General features: G+C 44.0%; 2 protein-coding genes across 4 annotated transcripts; both read left to right on the top strand.

Moving 5' to 3' along the window:
• The first annotated feature begins 150 nt into the window (after positions 1 to 150).
• On the top strand, positions 151 to 18,857 carry Gemin6 (gem nuclear organelle associated protein 6). Of its 3 annotated transcripts, none has more exons than XM_037198022.1 (3): positions 151 to 472; positions 15,263 to 15,409; positions 18,140 to 18,857. In XM_037198022.1, the coding sequence occupies exons 2-3, from the start codon at positions 15,282 to 15,284 to the stop codon at positions 18,513 to 18,515; spliced, it is 504 nt and encodes a 167-aa protein (XP_037053917.1). In that variant the 5' UTR covers positions 151 to 472; positions 15,263 to 15,281; the 3' UTR covers positions 18,516 to 18,857. The 3 variants fall into 3 exon arrangements, with proteins under 3 accessions (XP_037053917.1, XP_028711031.1, XP_028711033.2); XM_028855198.2 differs by lacking the exon at positions 151 to 472 and adding an exon at positions 14,300 to 14,460; XM_028855200.2 differs by lacking the exon at positions 151 to 472 and adding an exon at positions 14,303 to 14,341.
• LOC114681627 (tetratricopeptide repeat protein 39B-like) lies at positions 6,201 to 8,348 on the top strand. Its single transcript, XM_028855225.1, is given in 2 exon segments — positions 6,201 to 6,514; positions 6,517 to 8,348. Coding segments are annotated over 2 exon segments (1,815 nt in total). The 5' UTR covers positions 6,201 to 6,309; the 3' UTR covers positions 8,127 to 8,348.
• Positions 18,858 to 19,642: the final 785 nt, after the last annotated feature.

Raw genomic sequence — 19,642 nt, 5'->3', positions numbered from 1 at the left:
GGGATTCTTTTTTTTTTTTTTTCTCCTGGCGCATGCGTCGTGCCAACGTTCTGCGCGGCACAAAGGAGCTGGGCGGACACAGCCCGGAGGCGGAGCGGAGCGGGGCTGGGAGGAGGTGGGGGACGGGACTGAGAGGCCGAACTCGAGTCGCACGGGCGGAGGGATACGTTTCCATGGGAACGGCAAGATCTCGCCCGTAAACCTTGTGGCCTGCGGGGTGGCGTCCTGCTCCCCTCCCCTCCCCTTCCCCTTTTTTTCCTGAACCCTTCCGGCTCCTCCTTCCCTTCTCCCAACCCTTCTGCCTCTCCCGTTTTAATCTAGGAACCCACAGCGCAAGTAACCGTAGTAGACAGGTGCATTAGACCGTTCTGCGGGAAGGCTCACATTTAACCGCTGATGTCGCTGTCGCCACCTGTCGGTGTGGGGTACCTGGCCTAGGCTTCCACTAAGTGATCTCTGAGGCTCATCAGAGGTAATTAGACTGACCAAAGTGAATGAAAACGCCCCTTACCCACGCCATTCTGCTAATGGTCCATTGCATCACAGGCCTCCAAAGGGGTGACTCCCCCCCCCCCCCGGGACTCTAGTTAATACCTCTCCTGTTTGTACCGACTGACAGTCCCTTAACCAGTCAGTCACTAATCTGTCACCAAGTTTGTCCTGAATCCTTGGGAGTTTTGCCCAAACAAAGGGATAGAGTTGGGGGGCGGGGGTGGGGGGTTCTGGCAATGTTAAAATTATGGCAAAACTGAAAGCTGGCAAGCATGCTGAGCCGCGACAATTCTTAAATTTCTTGCATCTGAGGCACAAAGTGTTTATTTTTCCCTTCTAGTGCTTTGGAGTTTTTAAAGTTGTCTTTGAGTTTTTTTTTTTTTATTTAAAACCTTGCAGCTCAGCCACTCAATATACATCAAAAAAAGTGGAACTCTTATCTCTATATTGCTTAAATCTGCCTTTGATTTTACACAATGTGTTTGCCAGAAGCCAGCTCTAAAAATTGAGTTAAGTTCTTTTTATCAACCACCACAAAATACAGACATTCCGTCATAAATACTTGGAATACTCTAGAGTGGGAAACATTACACATAAAAGAGGAAATCCTTAGGTATGTGTCTTTCTCTCTTTCCTGTCCTCATTCGGTGTGTATAGGATGCAAGTGCAGAGTACAGAGGAAAACCTACTTGGTCAAAAAGCACGAGACTCTTAAATGCTACCAATTTCTATATGTGTTGATTTTCAAATATTTCAAATCCTAGTGTCTCAACAAAGTGTCTGGTGAGGAAACAGAAACTCTGTGCAGTATATTTGTTCTGCCTCTGCTTGCTTGCCACAGGGTCTCCTGCAGTCCAGGCTGGCCTCAGATTCACTATGTATGCAACCCAGAGCCTTTATACATGCCAGAGAAACACTCCTCTAACCTGAACTACATCCCCGGCCCTGTTTTTTTTGGTTTTATCTGCTTCTCTTCTGAAAAGCATTAAACAACTATGAAGATTTTTATACTCTCCAAAGGAAAGCAATTCTATAAAGCCTTATTAATTTCACTTTTTTGTTTTTTCTAGGGGAGGTTTCTCTGAGTAGCCCTGGCTGTCCTGGAACTGGATCTTCGGACTGGGCTAGCCTGGAACTCAGAGATCCCCTCTGCCTTTGCCTCCCGTGTGCTGGCATTAAATGTGTTTCGGGCCTCCAGCTTCAGTATACTTAAGTCGACAAATATTCTATCTAACATTTACTAATATAAGTTATAGCCGGGCGGTGGTGGCGCACGCCTTTAATCCCAGCACTTGGGAGGCAGAGCCAGGTGGATCTCTGTGAGTTCGAGGCCAGCCTGGACTACCAAGTGAGTCCCAGGAAAGGTGCAAAGCTACACAGAGAAACCCTGTCTTGAAAAACCAAAAAAAAAAAAAAAAAAAAAAAGTTATTGGAGTGCCGGGATTAAAGGCATGCTCGGCAGGAGTAATTTTTTAATATGTTGTGGTTGTTAAATCTTGACAATGTTACCACTTTAAAGTTGAATGTTCTGACACACATCTGTAATCTCAGGGTTAAGGAGGCTGAGACAGGAAAATCAGAGGCCAGTTAAGATTTGCATAGGAAGACCCTGTCTTTGAATTAAAAAAACAAAAACAAAAACAGAGTGTGTGTGTGTGTAATATTCAAAACCTCTTTACGTCAAAATTTCAAAATGTATCTTCATATACTAAATTTAACATTTCCAGAAAAAAAGTAAATAGTCGGTTTTGGTAGTGGGGTTTGTTTATTGAAACAGGATCTTTCTGTAAGATCTTCATCTTCCAGAGTGCTGAGGAAAAAACTCACTTTTTTTTTTTCAGTAGGGAGATTGTACCTAGTGCCTAAGGGAGACTGGAGGCCAGGGGAAAGTCCACTTTGAAATCTTGCTTCCTTCACTGTTTTAGTTTCATTTTTAAATTATTGTTACCATCAGGTCAGAAGAGGAAAATCGTAAAACGAGAAAAGACAAGCAATTTAAGTCTTTTGTACAGCTATGTCTCTTTTTAACATAACAAATAATCTAGCAGGGCGATCTTGGCGCACGCCTTTGATCCCAGCACTCAGGCTGCAAAGACAGGCGGATCTCTGAGGCCAACCTGGTCTACATAGATCCAGGACAGCCAAGGCTGCACAGAGAAACCCTGTCTCAAAAAAAACAAAAAGAAATAATCTATAAGAATTGTCTTTTAGTATGTATTAATTGTATTTATGTCTGATTTACATACACTTTTTTGTTGTTTTGTTTTTCGAGATGGGGTTTTTCTGTGTACTTTTGGTGCCTGTCCTGGATCTTGCTCTGTAGATCAGGCCAGCCTGGAACTCACAGAGATCCACCTGGCTCTGCCTCCCGAGTGCTGGGATTAAAGGCGTGTGCCACCACCACCCGGCTTACATAGCATTTACATATGCACTGCATGTAAATTACATATCCATGCTCAGCCACATCCTCTTATTCTTTATATGTCACGATCGTCTGATCCTCCAGAATGCTTTTAGAAATTCTGGGAAGAAAAAGTTTACAGAATGTATAATTCTTTCGTATTATAAAAAATGAACTTCTCATTAGCTGCATACTACATACACTTGGAACAGTATGAAGGTAGAGAGAGCAGTCAGGAGTGCTGAGTGATTTGGCCATCTTCCAAGACCCAGGGCGTGGTAGCTCATGCCTGTAATTCCAGCCCTGAGCCGGCAGAGTTAGGAGAATGCTGGGTTTGAGGATAGCCCTGGCTAACATAGAAGACTAGGGGTGGGGTGAGGCAGTGGGAGTATGATAATAAAACTAAAAAGAGAACGAATGCAAAACGTGGTTAGGAGTTTTAAACAATTCAGGAACTGTCATGTTTTCCGAGGAACACCTTGTTGTATTAAAAAATGTGAAAGTACGAAATCTTGATGCCCTTAACAAATCAATCATGTTCTTCCTTCTCTGAAGAAAGCATACTGATAGTGGGACTGGATCAGATAAATGTCTTAACTACAGAGCTAGATTTTTTTTTTTTTTGAGCTGAGGATCGAACCCAGGGCCTTGCACTTGCTAGGCAAGTGCTCTACCACTGAGCTAAATCCCCAACCCTAGATTTTTAATTATTTATTTATTTATTTTGAGGCAGAATTTCTCTGTGTAACAGCTCTGGCTGTCCTGAAGCTCACTCTATAGACCAGGCTGGCCTCACAGAGATCTGCCCGCCTCTGCCTCCTGAGTGCTAGGAACACAGGTGTGTGTCACCACCGCCCAGCTCTGAGCTAGATTATTTTAGGGTTTAGGATTCAATAGTTTATTCTTCACCATTTAGGAAGGAGAGAACCGTGTAGCTAGAGATAGTCCAAGAGTGAACGTGTGTAGTTTAAAATAGGACAATTCTTGGAGCCTTTCAAGTGAAACTCCTTAACACTATTTTACATAATAACTTAATGTTTACAGAATTGCTTAGGATACTGTGAATTCCTTAAAACTGTTTTACATAATAACTTAATGTTTACAGAATTGCTTGGGATGCTGTGAACAATGTAAATTTCAGTTTCTCCATGAGAAATACTGATCCACAGACATAGGATTCACCTATGGAACCTTCATTTGTAACTGGCTGTTGGCTGTACTTAGAGAGAACACTGCTTAAGGCCATTGACTTTCCTTTGATCCTGATCTAAAGGAAAGTCTCTAAAATTTTAGTCTCTAAAAATGATTGGATTCTACCATAAATAGCCAAGTGTGGCAGCATGTGCATATATTCCAGCATATGGTAGGTAAATGCACAAACAGAGAGAATAAATGAGTGTATTTTAAAATTTTAAATGTATTTTAGCTAAAAAAGAAATAATAATTTTTCTAAGGGAAACGCCAGCACTCGGGAGGCAGAGGCAGGCAGATCTCTATTAGTTTAGGGCCAGCCTGGTCTCCATTGAAAATTCAAGGCCAGCCAGGGCTACATAATGATAGTGACCCTTGTTGGGGGGAGGGCAGGGAATAGTGGGCCTGGTGTGATGGCACATAGCTCTAATCCCAGAACCTGGGAGATAGAGGCAGGAGGGTCAGAAATTCAAGGTTATCCTTCACTATATAATTAATTCACATTAACAAACACTTACTAATGCCTACTCGGAGTGTGCTAGAACAGAGATATAAAGTTGAATAAAACAGATCATGCCTTGAAGTTCCCAGGTCGGAGATAAAAGCAGATATATGAATAATTAAAAAATAACACAGTCGGAGAAGTATTGGTCCCCAAACAATGTTGTGAGTGGTTATGCTAATAGAATGGGTAAGGTTTCAGAAGAAGCAAAATTTGAGCTTCGGAGAATGAGATTCTATGGCATATAATTTGAAAGTAGTTTTGTTAAGGTCAGAATGGTGGCATCTTTGTCCTTAGGCTGAATCTGGCTATCACCTTGGTGCCTCTGGGTAACCTTGATGGAGCCGCCATCCTCAGTTCCATTTTTTGCTTTTGCAACCTTGGGGATGGAACGCAGGGCCTTGTTCGTGTTAGGTAAGAACTCCACCACTGCACTGCATTTTCAGCACTCCGTACCTGCTGCTATTGCCACCCAAGATTATTCTTTCTCAATGCACCGAATGGCTTTCCCATGAACAGCAATGTTTTCCAGGGATGTGTGTGTGTGTGTGTGTGTGTGTGTGTGTGTGTGTGACTAACTTGGCTTTTCAAAGATTAGTATTATATCTGCTAATTCCTTGAAACAGAAGTTGTAAAAACAAACATTTCTCTAAAATAACACCTCTGAGTCCGTTCTCCTCAACAGTCTTTAAAATGTAACATTTTCCCATTTTCTCTCCTTATTAAAAGCTGCATTTCTTGGCTGGGCATGGGGGCCCATTCCTTTAATCCCAGCACTTGGGAGGCAGAGACAGGTGGATTTCTGTGAGTGCAGGCCAGCCTGGTCTACTAAGTAAGTGCTAGGACAGCCAGGGCTAAAGTAGAGAGATCCTGTCTCAACACCCTTCACAAACAAAAAACAATAAAAAAAAAAAAACCAAAAAAATAAAAAAAAACTAGTGCCCGTGAAGTGACAATATACACACAGTACTAAGAATGGTTATGGAGGAGTTTTCATTATCATAATCTTTGTCCTATGGACTGGACAATACACAACTTCCTTAGTCCGAACTAGACAAATACATAGATAAGATTTCTAACCAGATTCTTGTCTCCTATTGAGAGCTTTTGGAGATACCACAGTAGAGTTCTTCCCCCAAATACACAGAAACATGAGCTTATGAAATTTGTGCAGCGGCTAACTGGGAACAGAAGAACTCTGCTGCTTACCAAGGGTTTACTTTGTTGTGTTTGGTTGGTTTTGATTTTTTTGTTTTTTGTTTTTTGAGACAGGGTTTTTCTGTGTAGCTTTGTGCCTTTCTTGGAACTCACTCTGTAGCCCAGGCTGGCCTCGAACTCACAGAGATCCACCTTTCTTTTGCCTCCTGAGTGCTGGGATTAAAGGTATGAGCTACCACTGCCCGGCTGGTTTTGATTTTTAGAGACAGGGCTTCTCTGTAAAGTATTGACTGTCTAGTGTTTAGTTTCCTTTAGTACATTCTAGATGAACTTTTCAGAAATGCATCTTCTGGGTACCTAAAACGATGCTCTCCCTTGTCTGACGTAGATCATAGAGAATACCCTAATGCTGCATCTCACAGCTAGTCTTGCATTTGCCTCCATTTTAACAGCAACACTTGAAACTGAGCTTTGTGGGAAAGAAGAGCCCCTGGTCAGGAGTGCAGCAGCTACTCTGATTGCAAGTCCACTTCAGATACCCCTGCCTCTAATCCAGAAAGCAGCTATGGCCCGCTTCCTAAGAAACGAGGACAATGAGGAGAACATGCTAAGTATGTCCCTTAGTCTAAGCGAAGGGGAGAGAGAGAGGATGGCCAGAGTTACTAAGGCCCTCAGTCTAAGAGAAAACGAAGCAGAGGACAAGTTTGAGGATGCCCATGAGATTATCCCCGTGGCAACAACGATGACTCTCCTATCGTCCTTGGAAGAATGTACACTGGATTGTATTTGTTTCTAAATAACAGATTCTCCGATGCAATCAATCTTGTTCACCCGTGGTCAAAAAACAGCCCGTACCACGCCCTGATATACAGCATGCTCATGATTGTCAAGGCCATCCTGACTTTTGAGCCACAGGATATTCAGATCGGAATGAACGCGGCAAAGGAAGCTTTGAAAACCTGCAACAATTTCCGGAAAAGACCCAGAATAATGACTTTATCTCGCTTAGTGAGTAGGCAGGGAATAAAGTCTGTCAAAGAGGAAGAATTACACGCAGAAGTCTGTTATGCTGAGTGTCTGATCTTGAAGTCTGCCATAACATTCATACAGGATGACAGTTTGCTGAGTTTCCTTAAAAGCGGCATCAACTTTGGGTCAAGCTATCAAATATACAAAGACTGCCAACAGGTCTTAGAACTTATGCCTGATAACCAAAGTAAGACGCACAGACACCTGGATGGAGGGGTCAAGTTTGGCCTTGGCGTATTCAACCTGATGTTCTCCCTTGTGCCGCCAAGGTCGCTTAAACTTCTCAATATTGTCGGCTACTCTGGAGATAGAGAAGTAGGCCTGGCCTTGCTCCACGACAGTGCGTCCGAACCTCATATCAACAACATCCTAAGTGTCTTCACTCTTCTCTTCTATTACAATTACGTGCGTGTAGTTTTCGGTGTTGAGAAGGTGTCCACTTCTGCCACGGAGAATCTCTTCCTGATCTACCTGGCGAAATTCCCCAACTGTGTCGTCCTTAAATTTTTTCGTGCCCGTTTTAGCATGCTAAATGGAAATTTTGAAACCGCACAGTTAAAATTACAAGAGTGCATTATCACGCAGAGCGAATGGAAGCAGGTTCATCACCTCTGCTACTGGGAACTCATGTGGTGCCATATTTTTCTGCAGAACTGGAAGCAGGCCTACAGCTATGCTAGTCTACTGTTTCAGCACAGCAGGTGGTCTAAGGCAATATACGCCTACAGCAAAGCCATAATACTGGCCTTGCTTCCTCCTAACTCTGTGCACTCAGAAAACGAGACCATGAATTCGGTCTTCCTACACGTGGATAGCCTGAGAATCAAAATTTTAGGCTCCTCTGTGCCAATAGAAAAATTTATTGCTGAGAAAAGCCAGCGCTATGGTACGACGACAGGCTGGTTTACAGCACAGCCCCTTCTGGAATTCATTTATGCGTGGAGTGGCTTCCGAGTCATGAGCAAGAAAATCGAGCTTATTTCCAGTTGGCTGTCGATAATCGACAAAGGAAAAGACCTGTTGAACGAAAATCCAAATGAGGAGTACGGCATAGACGACATGAGTTTGTTAAATTTGCTGAAAGGTCTCTGCCTGAAACATCTGGGCAAACATTTGAAGGCTGAGCACTACTTTATCCGTGTCATCAAGAAGGAGAAACTGTTAAAATACGACCGCTACCTGGTGCCATATAGTTACTATGAACTGGGGATGCTGCATTATCTGAAGGGAGATTATGCCAACGCAACCAGAAACCTAGACTACATAAAGAACTACAAAGACTACTCCATGGAAGCCCGGCTACAGTTTCGGGCTCATATTGCCCTCGAACAAATAGCTAAGTTAGAAAAGTGATTGTGAGCCTGGTGTGCTTCTGTGGAGTGTGAGTGGAATATTAAGAATGGAATAGCCACACTCGGTCAAGTCGTCAATGGTTAGGAAAGTGATTCCCTTGTGAAAACCAAAATCCAGGAGGCAGCTGCTAAGAATCTGACCAGTAAATAAGAAAGGAATAGGCCATTTCTTTGCCCTCTCTCCTTCTCCTTCTCCATAAAATGCAATGCTTAGACTGAAAACCGGAGTGTTGCACATTCTTGAAAAAGAAAAGGCAAAGGCTGTACATCGCAAAAGTATTTATGAGTTTATTACATTAACAGTTTTAAAACCTCCATAGGCTTAGTCTCCCACTAGATAATGATTATGTCCTGCCCATAACACAGGGAATGCTTCATTGGTAAAGAAATGACCTCAGTATCTTCCTGTTTCAAAAATACCAGCACACTGAGGAGTATAAACTCTGACAGGTTGTCCCTTACAAATAATCACTTTCATTGGCTTTTACATCAAAGATGATGATTTTCCCTTGTGTGATAAGGGATATCTTTTCCACTTTTACATGAGGAATAATGAAGTTCTAATGTGAATTTATAATTTGCCAGAGGATAGAGAAGAAGAAGTCTCCATCCACACATAAACCCTATGGTGATAATTGGAGGAGATCAAGAGGATGATGTCCACTGGGTTAAAAAAAAAAAAAAAAAAAAAAAAAAGAAGAAGGAAGGAGGGAAGGGCTGGAGAGATGGCTCAGTGGTCAAGAGCACTGGCTGCTCTTCCAGAGGTCCTGAGTTCAATTCCCAGCAACCACATGGTGGCTCACAAACCATCTGTAATGAGATATGGTGCCCTCTTCTGGCATTCAGGCATACATGCAGGTAGAACGCTGTATATATAAAATAAATAAATCTTTAAAAAAAAGAAAAAGGAGGACTGGGGACATGGCTTAGCAAATAAAGTGTTTGGTTCCCCAGAACCCAGGTCAGTTCTTCTGGATGGCAGCCCACCTGGAGGAGATGGGGTCCCAGGAACGAACAGGCTGGCTAGTTAGGTGAGCCAGTGTCTGGGAGCTCCAGGCTCAGCTGAGAGACTCTGCCTCAATAAGGAGAAAAGTAATCAAAGACTGCTACTACCCAACTCAGGCCACCACACACATAGGCACAGACACACACTCCCACACGCGTGTTCACACACACGTGAACAAGCGAACACAGGCACACCACACACACAACAATTACAAATTAATGAACATTTTTAAGGGAAGAAAAGGGAAGGCTGTCGGAGGTACAATTAGCGACTGACTAACCCTTGTTGTCGCTGTCCCTAAGGTGTCATTCCTATTTTAAGACCAGCCAGCTTTTCAACATCATTAGTCCACTTGATAGGCCAGTCTGAGAGCAAGTGGTAGTTATAGATTTGGGACTCAGTATTGCTTTACCTGCCTTAGGGATAAAAACTAGTCCCCAATTTCCAGACTGTTAAGTTGGGCTGAATCCATCCTCCATCCTTATAGTTATTCCTTGAAACAGATGTTGGGAAAGAGCCAGGCAAGGTGGTCCAGGCTTATAACCCTTGTAAGAACAGGCTGAGGCAGGAGGATTCAAGTTCTAAACAAGCCTAGGCTACATAGAGAGACCCCAGGTAAATAAAACAAAGCAAAAATGAAGTTGATACTGGGAATGTTGTTTGGTCATAAAAGTCTTGCCTAACACATGCAAGGCCCTGAGTGATCTAAAATAAATATGTATTTTTTTAGTTTCCTAAGTTTTCATGGCTTAAAACACATTATCTTAATGCTTACTGGGCATTGTGTCCAAAGCACAATGAGTTATCAAGTTACTTCAGATTTAGAAATGCTTGTTTGTTTTTTTTTTAGATTTATTTCATTTTTAATTAGTTTATGAGGTGGAGGGTGGAGGCAAGAGAGAGGAATTACAGACAGTTGTGAGCTGCCTAATGTGGGTGTCAGGAACCCAACTCCAGTCCTTCTGGAAAAGGAGTACACACTTTTTTTTTTCCCTTTGAGACAAGGTTTCTCTGTGTAGCCTTGGCTGTCCTGGAACTCCCTCTGTAGACCAGTCTGGTTTCAAACTCAAAGATTCCCTTGCCTCTGCCTCCCAAGTGCTGGCTGGGATTAAAGGCGCGTGCCACCGCCTTGCTCTTCGCGCTGATTTAATTATATTAGTCAAAAGTAAACAATTATCTGCAACCCTACTTATTCATGCATTAAAAAGAAATGGAGTTGGAGCGATGGCTCAGGGGTTAAGAGCACTGGCTGCTCTTCCCGAGGACCCGGGTTCAATTCCCAGCACCCACATAACACCTCAACTGTCTGTAACTCCTGTTCCGGGGGATCCGACACCCTCACACAGACATACCTGCAGGCAAAACACTAATGTACATAAAATAAAAATAAATAATTAAGAAAAAAGACACGAACATACAATACCCACTTCTCAAGGGGCTAAAGCTAGAGGGTTGCTAAAACAAAAAAAGAAAGGAAAAAAACTCAGTTTTTAATGCATGCTCTAATGGATGCTTGTAATCCCACTATTTGGGAAATGGACGCTGGAGGATTAAGAGTTCCAGGCCAGCCTCAGCTGCACAGCAAGTTAAAGGCCAGACTAAATGAGACTCCACCTAAAAAATAATTCTACTTCTTAGCAGAAAACATAGCAACAACACTATAGCACTATTTCATTTTTTAAAAACATATTTTATGTGCATTGGTGTTTTCCCTGCATGTATGTCTGTGTGAGGGTGTCAGATCCCCTGGAACTGGAGTTCTAGACAGGTTGTAAGCTGTCATGTGGATACTAGGAATTGAACCCCAGGTCTTCTTGAGGAGCAGCCAGTGCTCTTAACCGCTGAGCCATCTCTCCAGCACCTATAGCAGTATTTCCTGTGCGTGTTTACGGTGTGGGGACATGTATGTGGGTGTGCAGTGTGGGGACACACATGAAGAGACCAGGGGTCAATACGAGATCCCTGTGTGTTATATGCAAGTATGCACACATGCTGGCCAGGCACATATATCAGACAGAGGTTGACATTAAAATGTCTTCCTCAATCACTTCTTTATATCATTATCATCATCATCTGAGATATCTCTGACTGTCCGGGAACTCACTCTGTAGACCAGACTGGCTTCGAACTCACAGAGACCCACCTGCTTCTGCCTCTCAAGTGCTAGGATTAAAGACGTGCCATATTACACCCAGCTTCCACCTTTTTTTTTTGAGACAGAACTCACAGACCTAGGAACTTGCTGCTGCTCTGGCTAAACCCGCTGGCTAGCAGGCCTGGAATCTGCCAGTCAAGGCCCCCAAGCCCTGAGGATATAGAAGCACACTGCCATGCCAGGCTTTTATGTGGGTGCAGAGGATCCAGAATCGGGGCCTCATGCTTTCGCAGCAAGGACTTCACACACTGAACCACCTCACGAACCCTCTGCCTTGGTTTTCTTTGCTTTGGCTTTTGAGACAGGATCTCACTATGGAGCCTTGGCTGGCCTGGAACTCACTATGCAGACCAGGCTGGCCTCTACTTCCCGACTGCTGAGATTAAAGGTGTGCACCACCACGCTCAACCTAAAACACTTTTGTGTGTGTGTGTGTGTGTGTGTGTGTGTGTGTGTGTGTGTGTGTAAGTGCAGGGAAGTCACAGAACTTGTAGGAGTTAGCTCTTTCCCTCCACAAATGTCCCAGACATCAAACAGGTCATCAGGGATAGTGTGGCAAGTCCCTTTGACCACTGAGCGATGTCACTGAGCTGTAGGGGCTCATCTGGCTTGTAGAGAGCACTTTACTAACAGCCGTCATCCCCGTCCACTGTATCTTTTCTTTTCTTTCTTCTTTTTTTTTTTCAAGACAGGGTTTCTCTGTGTACTTTTGGTGCCTGTCCTGGATCTCGCTCTGTAGACCAGGCTGGCCTTGAACTCACAGATATCTGCCTCCCTCTGCTTCCCGAGTGCTGGGATTAAAGGCTTGCCATTGTATCCTCTCTAAAAGTAAAAATTTTATGTGTTTGGGTGTTTTGCTTGTATGTATGTCTGAGCACCACACATGTGCCTGGTGCCCCTGGTGGCTAGAAGTGTCAGCTCTTGGGAGTTACACACAATTGTGAGCCACCATGTAGGTGCTTGGGATTGAACTCAAGATCTCAGGAAGAGCAGCCAGTGCTCTTAATGTCTGAGCATCTCTCCAGCCCCACCCACCTCCTTTGTGACAGGATCTCATTGGTCCAGAATTTGACAATTAGACTAGTGAGCCCCAGGTATCCTTCTGTTTCCGCTTTCCAGCCCTGGGATTACAAATGAACACTACTATGCTGTGCTTATTTTTATGCAAAGGCTTTATCAATGTAGTCATTCCTAGCCCCTCATCAACGTATTCTTGATGACTCAGCATCAAGAAGGGCTCTACCAGGCCGGAGCATGGCAAACATGGCACCCAACAGGTTTTACCTTTTACCCTTCTCCCCCTAATACAAACCATTAGGTTACAGCCCTAAAGCTAGCCTCCAAGGTCCATACCCTTATTTGGCCACTAACTCATTCCTGAGACAAAGCATCAAGGTCCAGCAACCAAAATTCATTATTTAGCTAATATGTCCAATCAGAACTTAGCAACTCACCCTAGCAGACTCCCCCTTTTCACCTTAAAAACCCACTCCTGCAAAACAAAACAAAAAAAAACAAAAACACCTGCTTGCTGGGTGCTTTTTGCTGCTACTGCTGCCTTTGCAGCCTCTTCTGCCCCCCTGCACCTCCGGGGTAATAAATCTCTTGTGTTGAGAATTTGATGTCTGGGTATGTCCTGTATCGATTGTCCTGTGGGGGTGGGGTGGGGTCCTCCCCTACAGAGACACTTCTATTGGCTGGTACTAACAGAACGAACAGAAAAGCTAGAATACTTTATAGTTGCTACACAACACTTGTAACTGAATTTTTGTTTTGTTGTTTGAGACAGGGTTTCTCTGTGCAGTTTTGGTGCCTGTCCTGGATCTCGCTCTGTAGATCTGGCTGGCCTCGACCTCGCAGAGATCCACCTGGCTCTGTCTCCCTAGTGCTGGGATAAAAGGTGTGCGCCACCATTGCCCGGCAATTTTTTTTTTTTTTTTAAGGCCAATTGGTCTTGAATTCTCAAAGATCCACCTACCTCTGCTTCCCAAATGCTAGGACTAAAAGGCCTGTGCACCATGTGTGACCCAAATGTAACTTCAGTTTCTGATAGTTTGGAAAGGGTAGGGGAGTGACTTGTCTCAAAAGAACAAAACAAGTCTCAAAAGAACACACAGGTCAAACCTTTTATTTAGCTGTAAAGAATGGAGCTTAAAATGCAAGTGAACAGTTGTCACGAACCAGTTTTATTCTGCGTTTTTAAAGGTCAAACAGTTCCTCTCACACTCTAATAACTTGGAATTTATATTAGCTCTCTGTAGATTTACAGAGGTGTTAACTGGCAAAGTCTAACTTAATCCATGAAAGCTGCATTAATATAAGCAGTCAGTCATTCAATCAGTGAAGGTTTTGAGAAGGATTGTTTGATATGGAATTCCAAATAGTAATAAACAGCTGATTCATTTTTAATGTTTCTGCTCCTTGGCTTGGTAGTCTAGCTCAATTTTTTTAAATCACCTTTTTTTTTAAGTGTCGGCAGGACCGACACATTTACTATCTTGCACCACTTTTCAGTATCATAGTGTCGAAAAAAGATTCTGCAGTAGTCAGAGTCCAACTGACTACGTGCCCAGAAATGTAAGCAGAAGCAAGGGCTGTATCCCTTTCCACCAAAGAGGTTTATAATGAGTGACGGCATTCAGCTCAAACCAACGATGAGCTTCCGAGCTTCCGCACCAACCTCGAAACTCACTGCGAGCACGTCCCAAAGGCGCCCGCATTTTAACTGCCCCCAACGAGAATCCGCGCCGTTCACTGCAGCCTCTAGACCTTGATGATTTACCCAGAGGGCTTTGGGTTGCATCCGTGGCTAAAGCGCATTTTCGTACCCACTTGCATTGAGAACGTGGTACGAACATTTCTCTCTAACAACGATAACTTGAGCTGTTCACGGTGGCAGCGCGAACCCAGATTTCCTAGCACGCGAACTGCGGCTCCGCTGACTCCGCTCCGTAGCGAGGACGCAGGCAAAGGACTACAGAACGGAGGATTCTGGGGGGAGGAAGTGACGCCAGACGCAAAGCATGCTGGGCTCGGGCGGGCCGACTCAAGGCAGGTCGGTGGCGTGGGAGCCAAGTGGGGATGGAGCGATGCGTTCCTGGGGCGGTTTCCTCGGTTGTCGCGAATAAGCAGCTGGCCCCAAACCCCGCGGAGACTCTGGTCTACAGAGCGTAGGTGGGAATCGGAGAACTCCGCATCAGTTATGCCTACAAGGGGTTTGGGACGAAATCTTCTATCTAAGGAAAGCTGAGGGTTTGAGTATCATCTGTGGACCAGGGTTCAAAGCCAGGTTGGAGTCGTATCCGGAATTGGGACAAGAGCGTGGGATGGACATGCTAGAGGAGTTTCAGAATTGCTCTGGAGGCCATTCGCTATTACCGGAGCTCAGGCTGAATTTTAAGTAACTTTTCTTTTTCCGGATATGGTGAAAAAACATTCTCAAGAATTCTCCACAGTATCAGTTTCTTATACTGAAAATGGGCATTTTGGGCCGGGCGGTGGTGGCGCACGGTTTTAATCCCAGCACTCGGGAGGCAGAGGCAGGTGGATCTCTGTGAGTTCGAGGCCAGCCTGGACTACAGAGTGAGTTCCAGGACAGGCACCAAAAGTACACAGAGAAACCCTGTCTCGAAAAACAAAACAAAGAGCTTTTTGTTTGTTGTTCCCTTTGAGGCTGGAGGCATACACTATGCTAACCAGGCTGATCTCAAACTGGTGGTCTCAGTGTTAGTAGTAGGCCGGACTGTAAGTATGAGTACCAAGACCACAGAGAAACCCTGTCTCAAAATACTAAAAAAAAAAAAAAAAAAAAAAAAGAAAGAAAAAGAAAAAGAAAAGAAAGAAAGAAAGAAAAGCAACTTGCCAAGAATTTGAGGCTAATTACAGATGTCGCTGCCTTCAGAATGGAGATTAGGGGTTAAGACATGGCTTGTCTGGAATATGCATAGTGATTAACCCAAACTGGTAATGGTTTTAGTTCTAGCCAGCTGGTAACCATGAGTGAATGGACGAAGAAAAGCCCCTTAGAATGGGAAGACTACGTCTATAAAGAAGTCAGAGTGATAGCCAGTGAGAAGAAGGAGTATAAAGGATGGCTTTTAACTACAGACCCAGTCTCTGCCAAGTGAGTATGCATCTTACTTTCTGGAAGTGACAAGCCGTACGTACTGCCTGGATATCCCAGATGAGAAGGCCGGTCAGTGGAAGGCTGGTTATTCACACCTAACAACTGCTTTTGAGCCTAAGTGCTGTTTTAACTGTGGGTTACGACAGCAAATTGGACACAGTTACAGGAATAGAACATAGAAATTCTCTCCTTCCCTTCCCCCTTTCACAGGGTCTCACGTAGCCCAGGTTGGCCCTGAGCATGCTGCGTAGCTGAAGATGACCTTTGACTTCATCGGCTGCTACTTCCTGAGTGCTTGGATTAAAGGTGTGAGACATGGCAGCCAACCTTTTTTAGAGGCTCACGTCACTCAGGCTGGCCTTAAATTCATTGTGTAGCTGAGGATAAACGTGAACTCCCAATTCTCCTTTCTCCGCCTCCCAAGTGCTGAGATGAGTGTGAGCCACCGTATCCAGCTGTTAAGAACTTGTCTCAAAAAGAAAAAAGGGCTGAGGATACATAGAGGGTGGTGTGGGGGGGATGCCCACACCGTTTGCTGGCAAATTCTGTACTTTCTTGAAGTACCAAATATTTATTTGTTTATTTTTTGAGACAAGGTCCCCCCCCCTTTTTTTTCTTTTTCTTTTCTTTTTTTTTTTTTTTTTTTTTTGGTTTTTTCGAGACAGGGTTTCTCTGTGTAGCTTCGCGCCTTTCCTGGAGCTCACTTGGTAGCCTAGGCTGGCCTCGAACTCAGAGATCCACCTGGCTCTGCCTCCCGAGTGCTGGGATTAAAGGCGTGCGCCACCATCGCCCGGCCCCTTTTTTTTTTTCAAGACAGGGTTTCTCTGTGTAGCTCTGGAACGTGCTCTGTGACCAGGCTAGCCTTGAACTCACAGAGATCTGCCTGCCTCTGCCTCCTGATTAAAGGCATGAACTATCACACCAGGCTGAAGCTAATGTGATCTTGCTATCAGAAGTAGAGAACAGGTTTAAAAAAAAGAAAACTATTAATTCCACTTAGGAATTCAAACACGAGAATCTTCACTAAAATACATAGTCTACCATATGTTATAATGTAACAAAAGAATTTTACTTCTGCAGCCAGGTGCAGTGGTGGACAACTTGAATCCCAGCACTCCCAGGCAGAGCCAAGCAGATCTCTGATTTTGAGACCAGCCTAGTCTACATAATGAATTCCAGGACAGCCAGGGCTACAAAGAGACCTTGTTAAAATAAAACAACAACAACAACAACAAACAAAAAAAAACTTCACTTCTGTGCTACTCTCCTAAAAGCCTAGTAATTCCTTTTTTTTTTCCCCTTCGGTTTTTCGAGACAGGGTTTCTCCGTGTAGTTTTGGTGCCTGTTCTGGATCTCGCTCTGTAGACCAGGCTGGCCTCGAACTCCCGAGTGCTGGGATTAGAGGCGTGTGCCACCGCTGCCCGGCAAGCCTAGTAATTCGTAGTGTAATTATGAGAAAGCTCCACACAACCAAGAATTGAGACATTGTATAAAACACTTCACAATACTTTTCAGACCTCTCAAGACCATAGGAAGCATGTAAAGACCGGAAAACAGATCAGAAGAGAATAAGGAAACATGAGAACTAAATGTAACATAGGATCTCAAATTGGAAATGTAACCTAAGATCTTGGACTAGATCCTGGAACAGAAAAAGGCCCCCAGTGGAAAACTCAGCACTAAACAACACCTGTGCTTTAGTTAATATAAATTCTTATTTTTGACAGAGGTACCATCAATGTGTACGATGTTAACTCAGGGAAGCTTAGTGAAGAGAGTATGGATACTCTGTAATGTCTTTACTACCTCCATTAGTCACAAAAAAATGCACGTTTAAGACAAATGGCCCAATTCCTAAAATTTAAGTGCTATGGCAGGAATGGCCGCCAATCCTTTAATCCCAGCACTCGAGAGGCAGAGGCAGGACCATCTCTGTCCTTTGGGACTATCCTGATCTACGTAGCAAATTCCTAGCCAGGCAGAGCTACAGAGTGAGACCCTGTTTCAAAAGAAGAAAAGAAAGAAAACTGAAAAGGGTCTCAGCAAGTTGACCAGGCAGGCCTCAAGTTTGTGATCCTCCTGCCTCAGCCTTAAGAATAGCTGGGGTTATAGGCCTTTGCCACTAAGGTCTGTCCTGGGAGTTTCCTGATTTCAGAGTTATTGTCATAAATTTGTTCATAGTATGTTGAGCAGGGCTGCCTTATTCCTAGTATTGTGTCCTTCTGTCTGTCTTACTCTAGTGGGGTGTGGGTGTGTGGGTGTGTTCTGCTAGGGATTGAACCTAGGATCTCATACATGACAGACATGTGTTTTACCACTTAGTTCTGATCCACTTTCAGCTTTTGGGTTTGATGATCTTCTGAATTTGGTTTTATTTTTGTTTTGTTTTTTCAAGACAGTTTCTCTGTGTAGTTTTGGAGCCTGTCCTGGAACTCACTCTGTAGACCGGGCTGGCCTCGAACTCACAGAGATAAGCCTGGCTCTCAGGAAATTTAGTTTTTTTTTTCCGAAAGAACCAAAAAAAGAAAGAAAAAACAAAAACCGTTTAGATGTTTAGGATCTCAGTGAGGGCTGAGGAGTAAGTAAAAGCATTTGGTGGCGAGATGGTTAATCATCCTGGGGGTCAGGTGACCTGTTTGGGTTGATGATGCCCTCATTCCATTGCTTCTTCACAGTCTGGAGGTTTTCCTTTTTCAAATCTGCTCTGAACTTACTTTTTCTTTAAAGCATTGTCCTTGTGAACTTCCTTGAAGATGGTAGCTTGTCTGTGACTGGGATTATGGGACACTCTGTGCAGACGGTGGAAACGGTGAGTGAAGCAGACCCCAGAGTAAGGGAGCAGCTGGCACATCTGTTCACATCTGCAGATTGTAAAGGGTACAGCCCCGAGGATCTGGAAAAGAGAAAGAACAGCCTAAAGAAGTGGCTGGAGAAGAACCACATCCCGGTCACCGAACAGGGAGATGCACAAAGGACTCTCTGTGTGGCTGGGGTCCTGACGATTGACCCACCATATGCTCCGGAAAACTGCAGCAGCTCCAATGAGATCATTCTGTCCCGCATTCAGGATCTTATTCAAGGCCATCTTTCAGCTTCCCAGTGAGAGGCCGGGCACTGTGAACACACTGATCCAAATGACTTGACTGTTCGGTTTTGTGTTAAATGCTTCGAATGTAAGTTGATCGTATTATAGGAGTTCAAAAGCACACGTGGGATGCATGTGAGTGTGTGTGATATATGTTAAGTTTTTGTGCTGACTTTCCTGGGAAGGGAAGGGTACATGAGTAGCGTCCCATGCTCTGAAATTAACACAGGAAGTAATACTTGTAAGGAGCTTGTCTGTGATGAGGATAAGCCGTTCTTTTTGTGAAGCAAGAATACATTTTGAATAGGTGTAGCAATGTGAAATGATTTATAAATTTCAATATAAGATATTACGGTAAAATCAGTCTTGGGTTCCTTGGACTAACCAAATCTCTGTGTTCTTAAAATGTTGGTCTTTGAGGTTGATAACAGTAGCAATAACTCTTTGAATTAGAGTAAGCCGTGGTTTGGCTGTGGCTTGCGCCTCCCTACAGTTCTTGTGATAGGAATTTCTAACTTTATGAGATGAGACATGGGGCTGGAAAGATGGCTCAGCATTTAGGGGTACTGGTTGTTCTTCCAAAGGACCTGGGTTCAATTCCCAGCACTCATATGGCAGCTCACAACTGTCTGTAACTCCAGTTCCAGAGCATTTGACATTATCACACAGACATACATGCAGGCAAACACTGCACATAACATAAAAGGGAATAAACTTAAAAAAAAAAAAGAGAGAGAGAGAGAGAGAGAGAGAATGGGAAATCTTTAGGTCATTAAAGGTACGCCCTAAGCCGGGCGGTGGTGGCGCACGCCTTTAATCCCAGCACTCAGGAGGCAGAGCCAGGCGGATCTCTGTGAGTTCGAGGCCAGTCTGGGCTACCAAGTGAGTTCCAGGAAAGGCGCAAAGCTACACAGAGAAACCCTGTCTCGAAAAACCAAAAAAAAAAAAAAAAAAAAAAAAGGTACGCCCTAAAGAAGGATTGTGGGACCTGGCTTCAGACTTTGGTGATATAAGCTCTCCTGCTATGGTGGCTTTAGTGCATCTGAGATCTAGAAAATAGAAAGCTTTTAAGTTAACATGCTTCATTGCTAACCAAAATGGAGCTGATGCCCTGTTACTGTCCTGGACTCCCACCTTTGAGCTAA

The sequence above is a fragment of the Peromyscus leucopus genome, chromosome 22 (genome assembly GCF_004664715.2).
Source record: "Peromyscus leucopus breed LL Stock chromosome 22, UCI_PerLeu_2.1, whole genome shotgun sequence".
Classification (NCBI taxonomy): Eukaryota; Metazoa; Chordata; class Mammalia; order Rodentia; family Cricetidae; genus Peromyscus; species Peromyscus leucopus.
The sequence above is the reverse complement of the archived record's forward strand: the minus strand, read 5'-3'. Positions and strand labels throughout refer to the sequence as shown.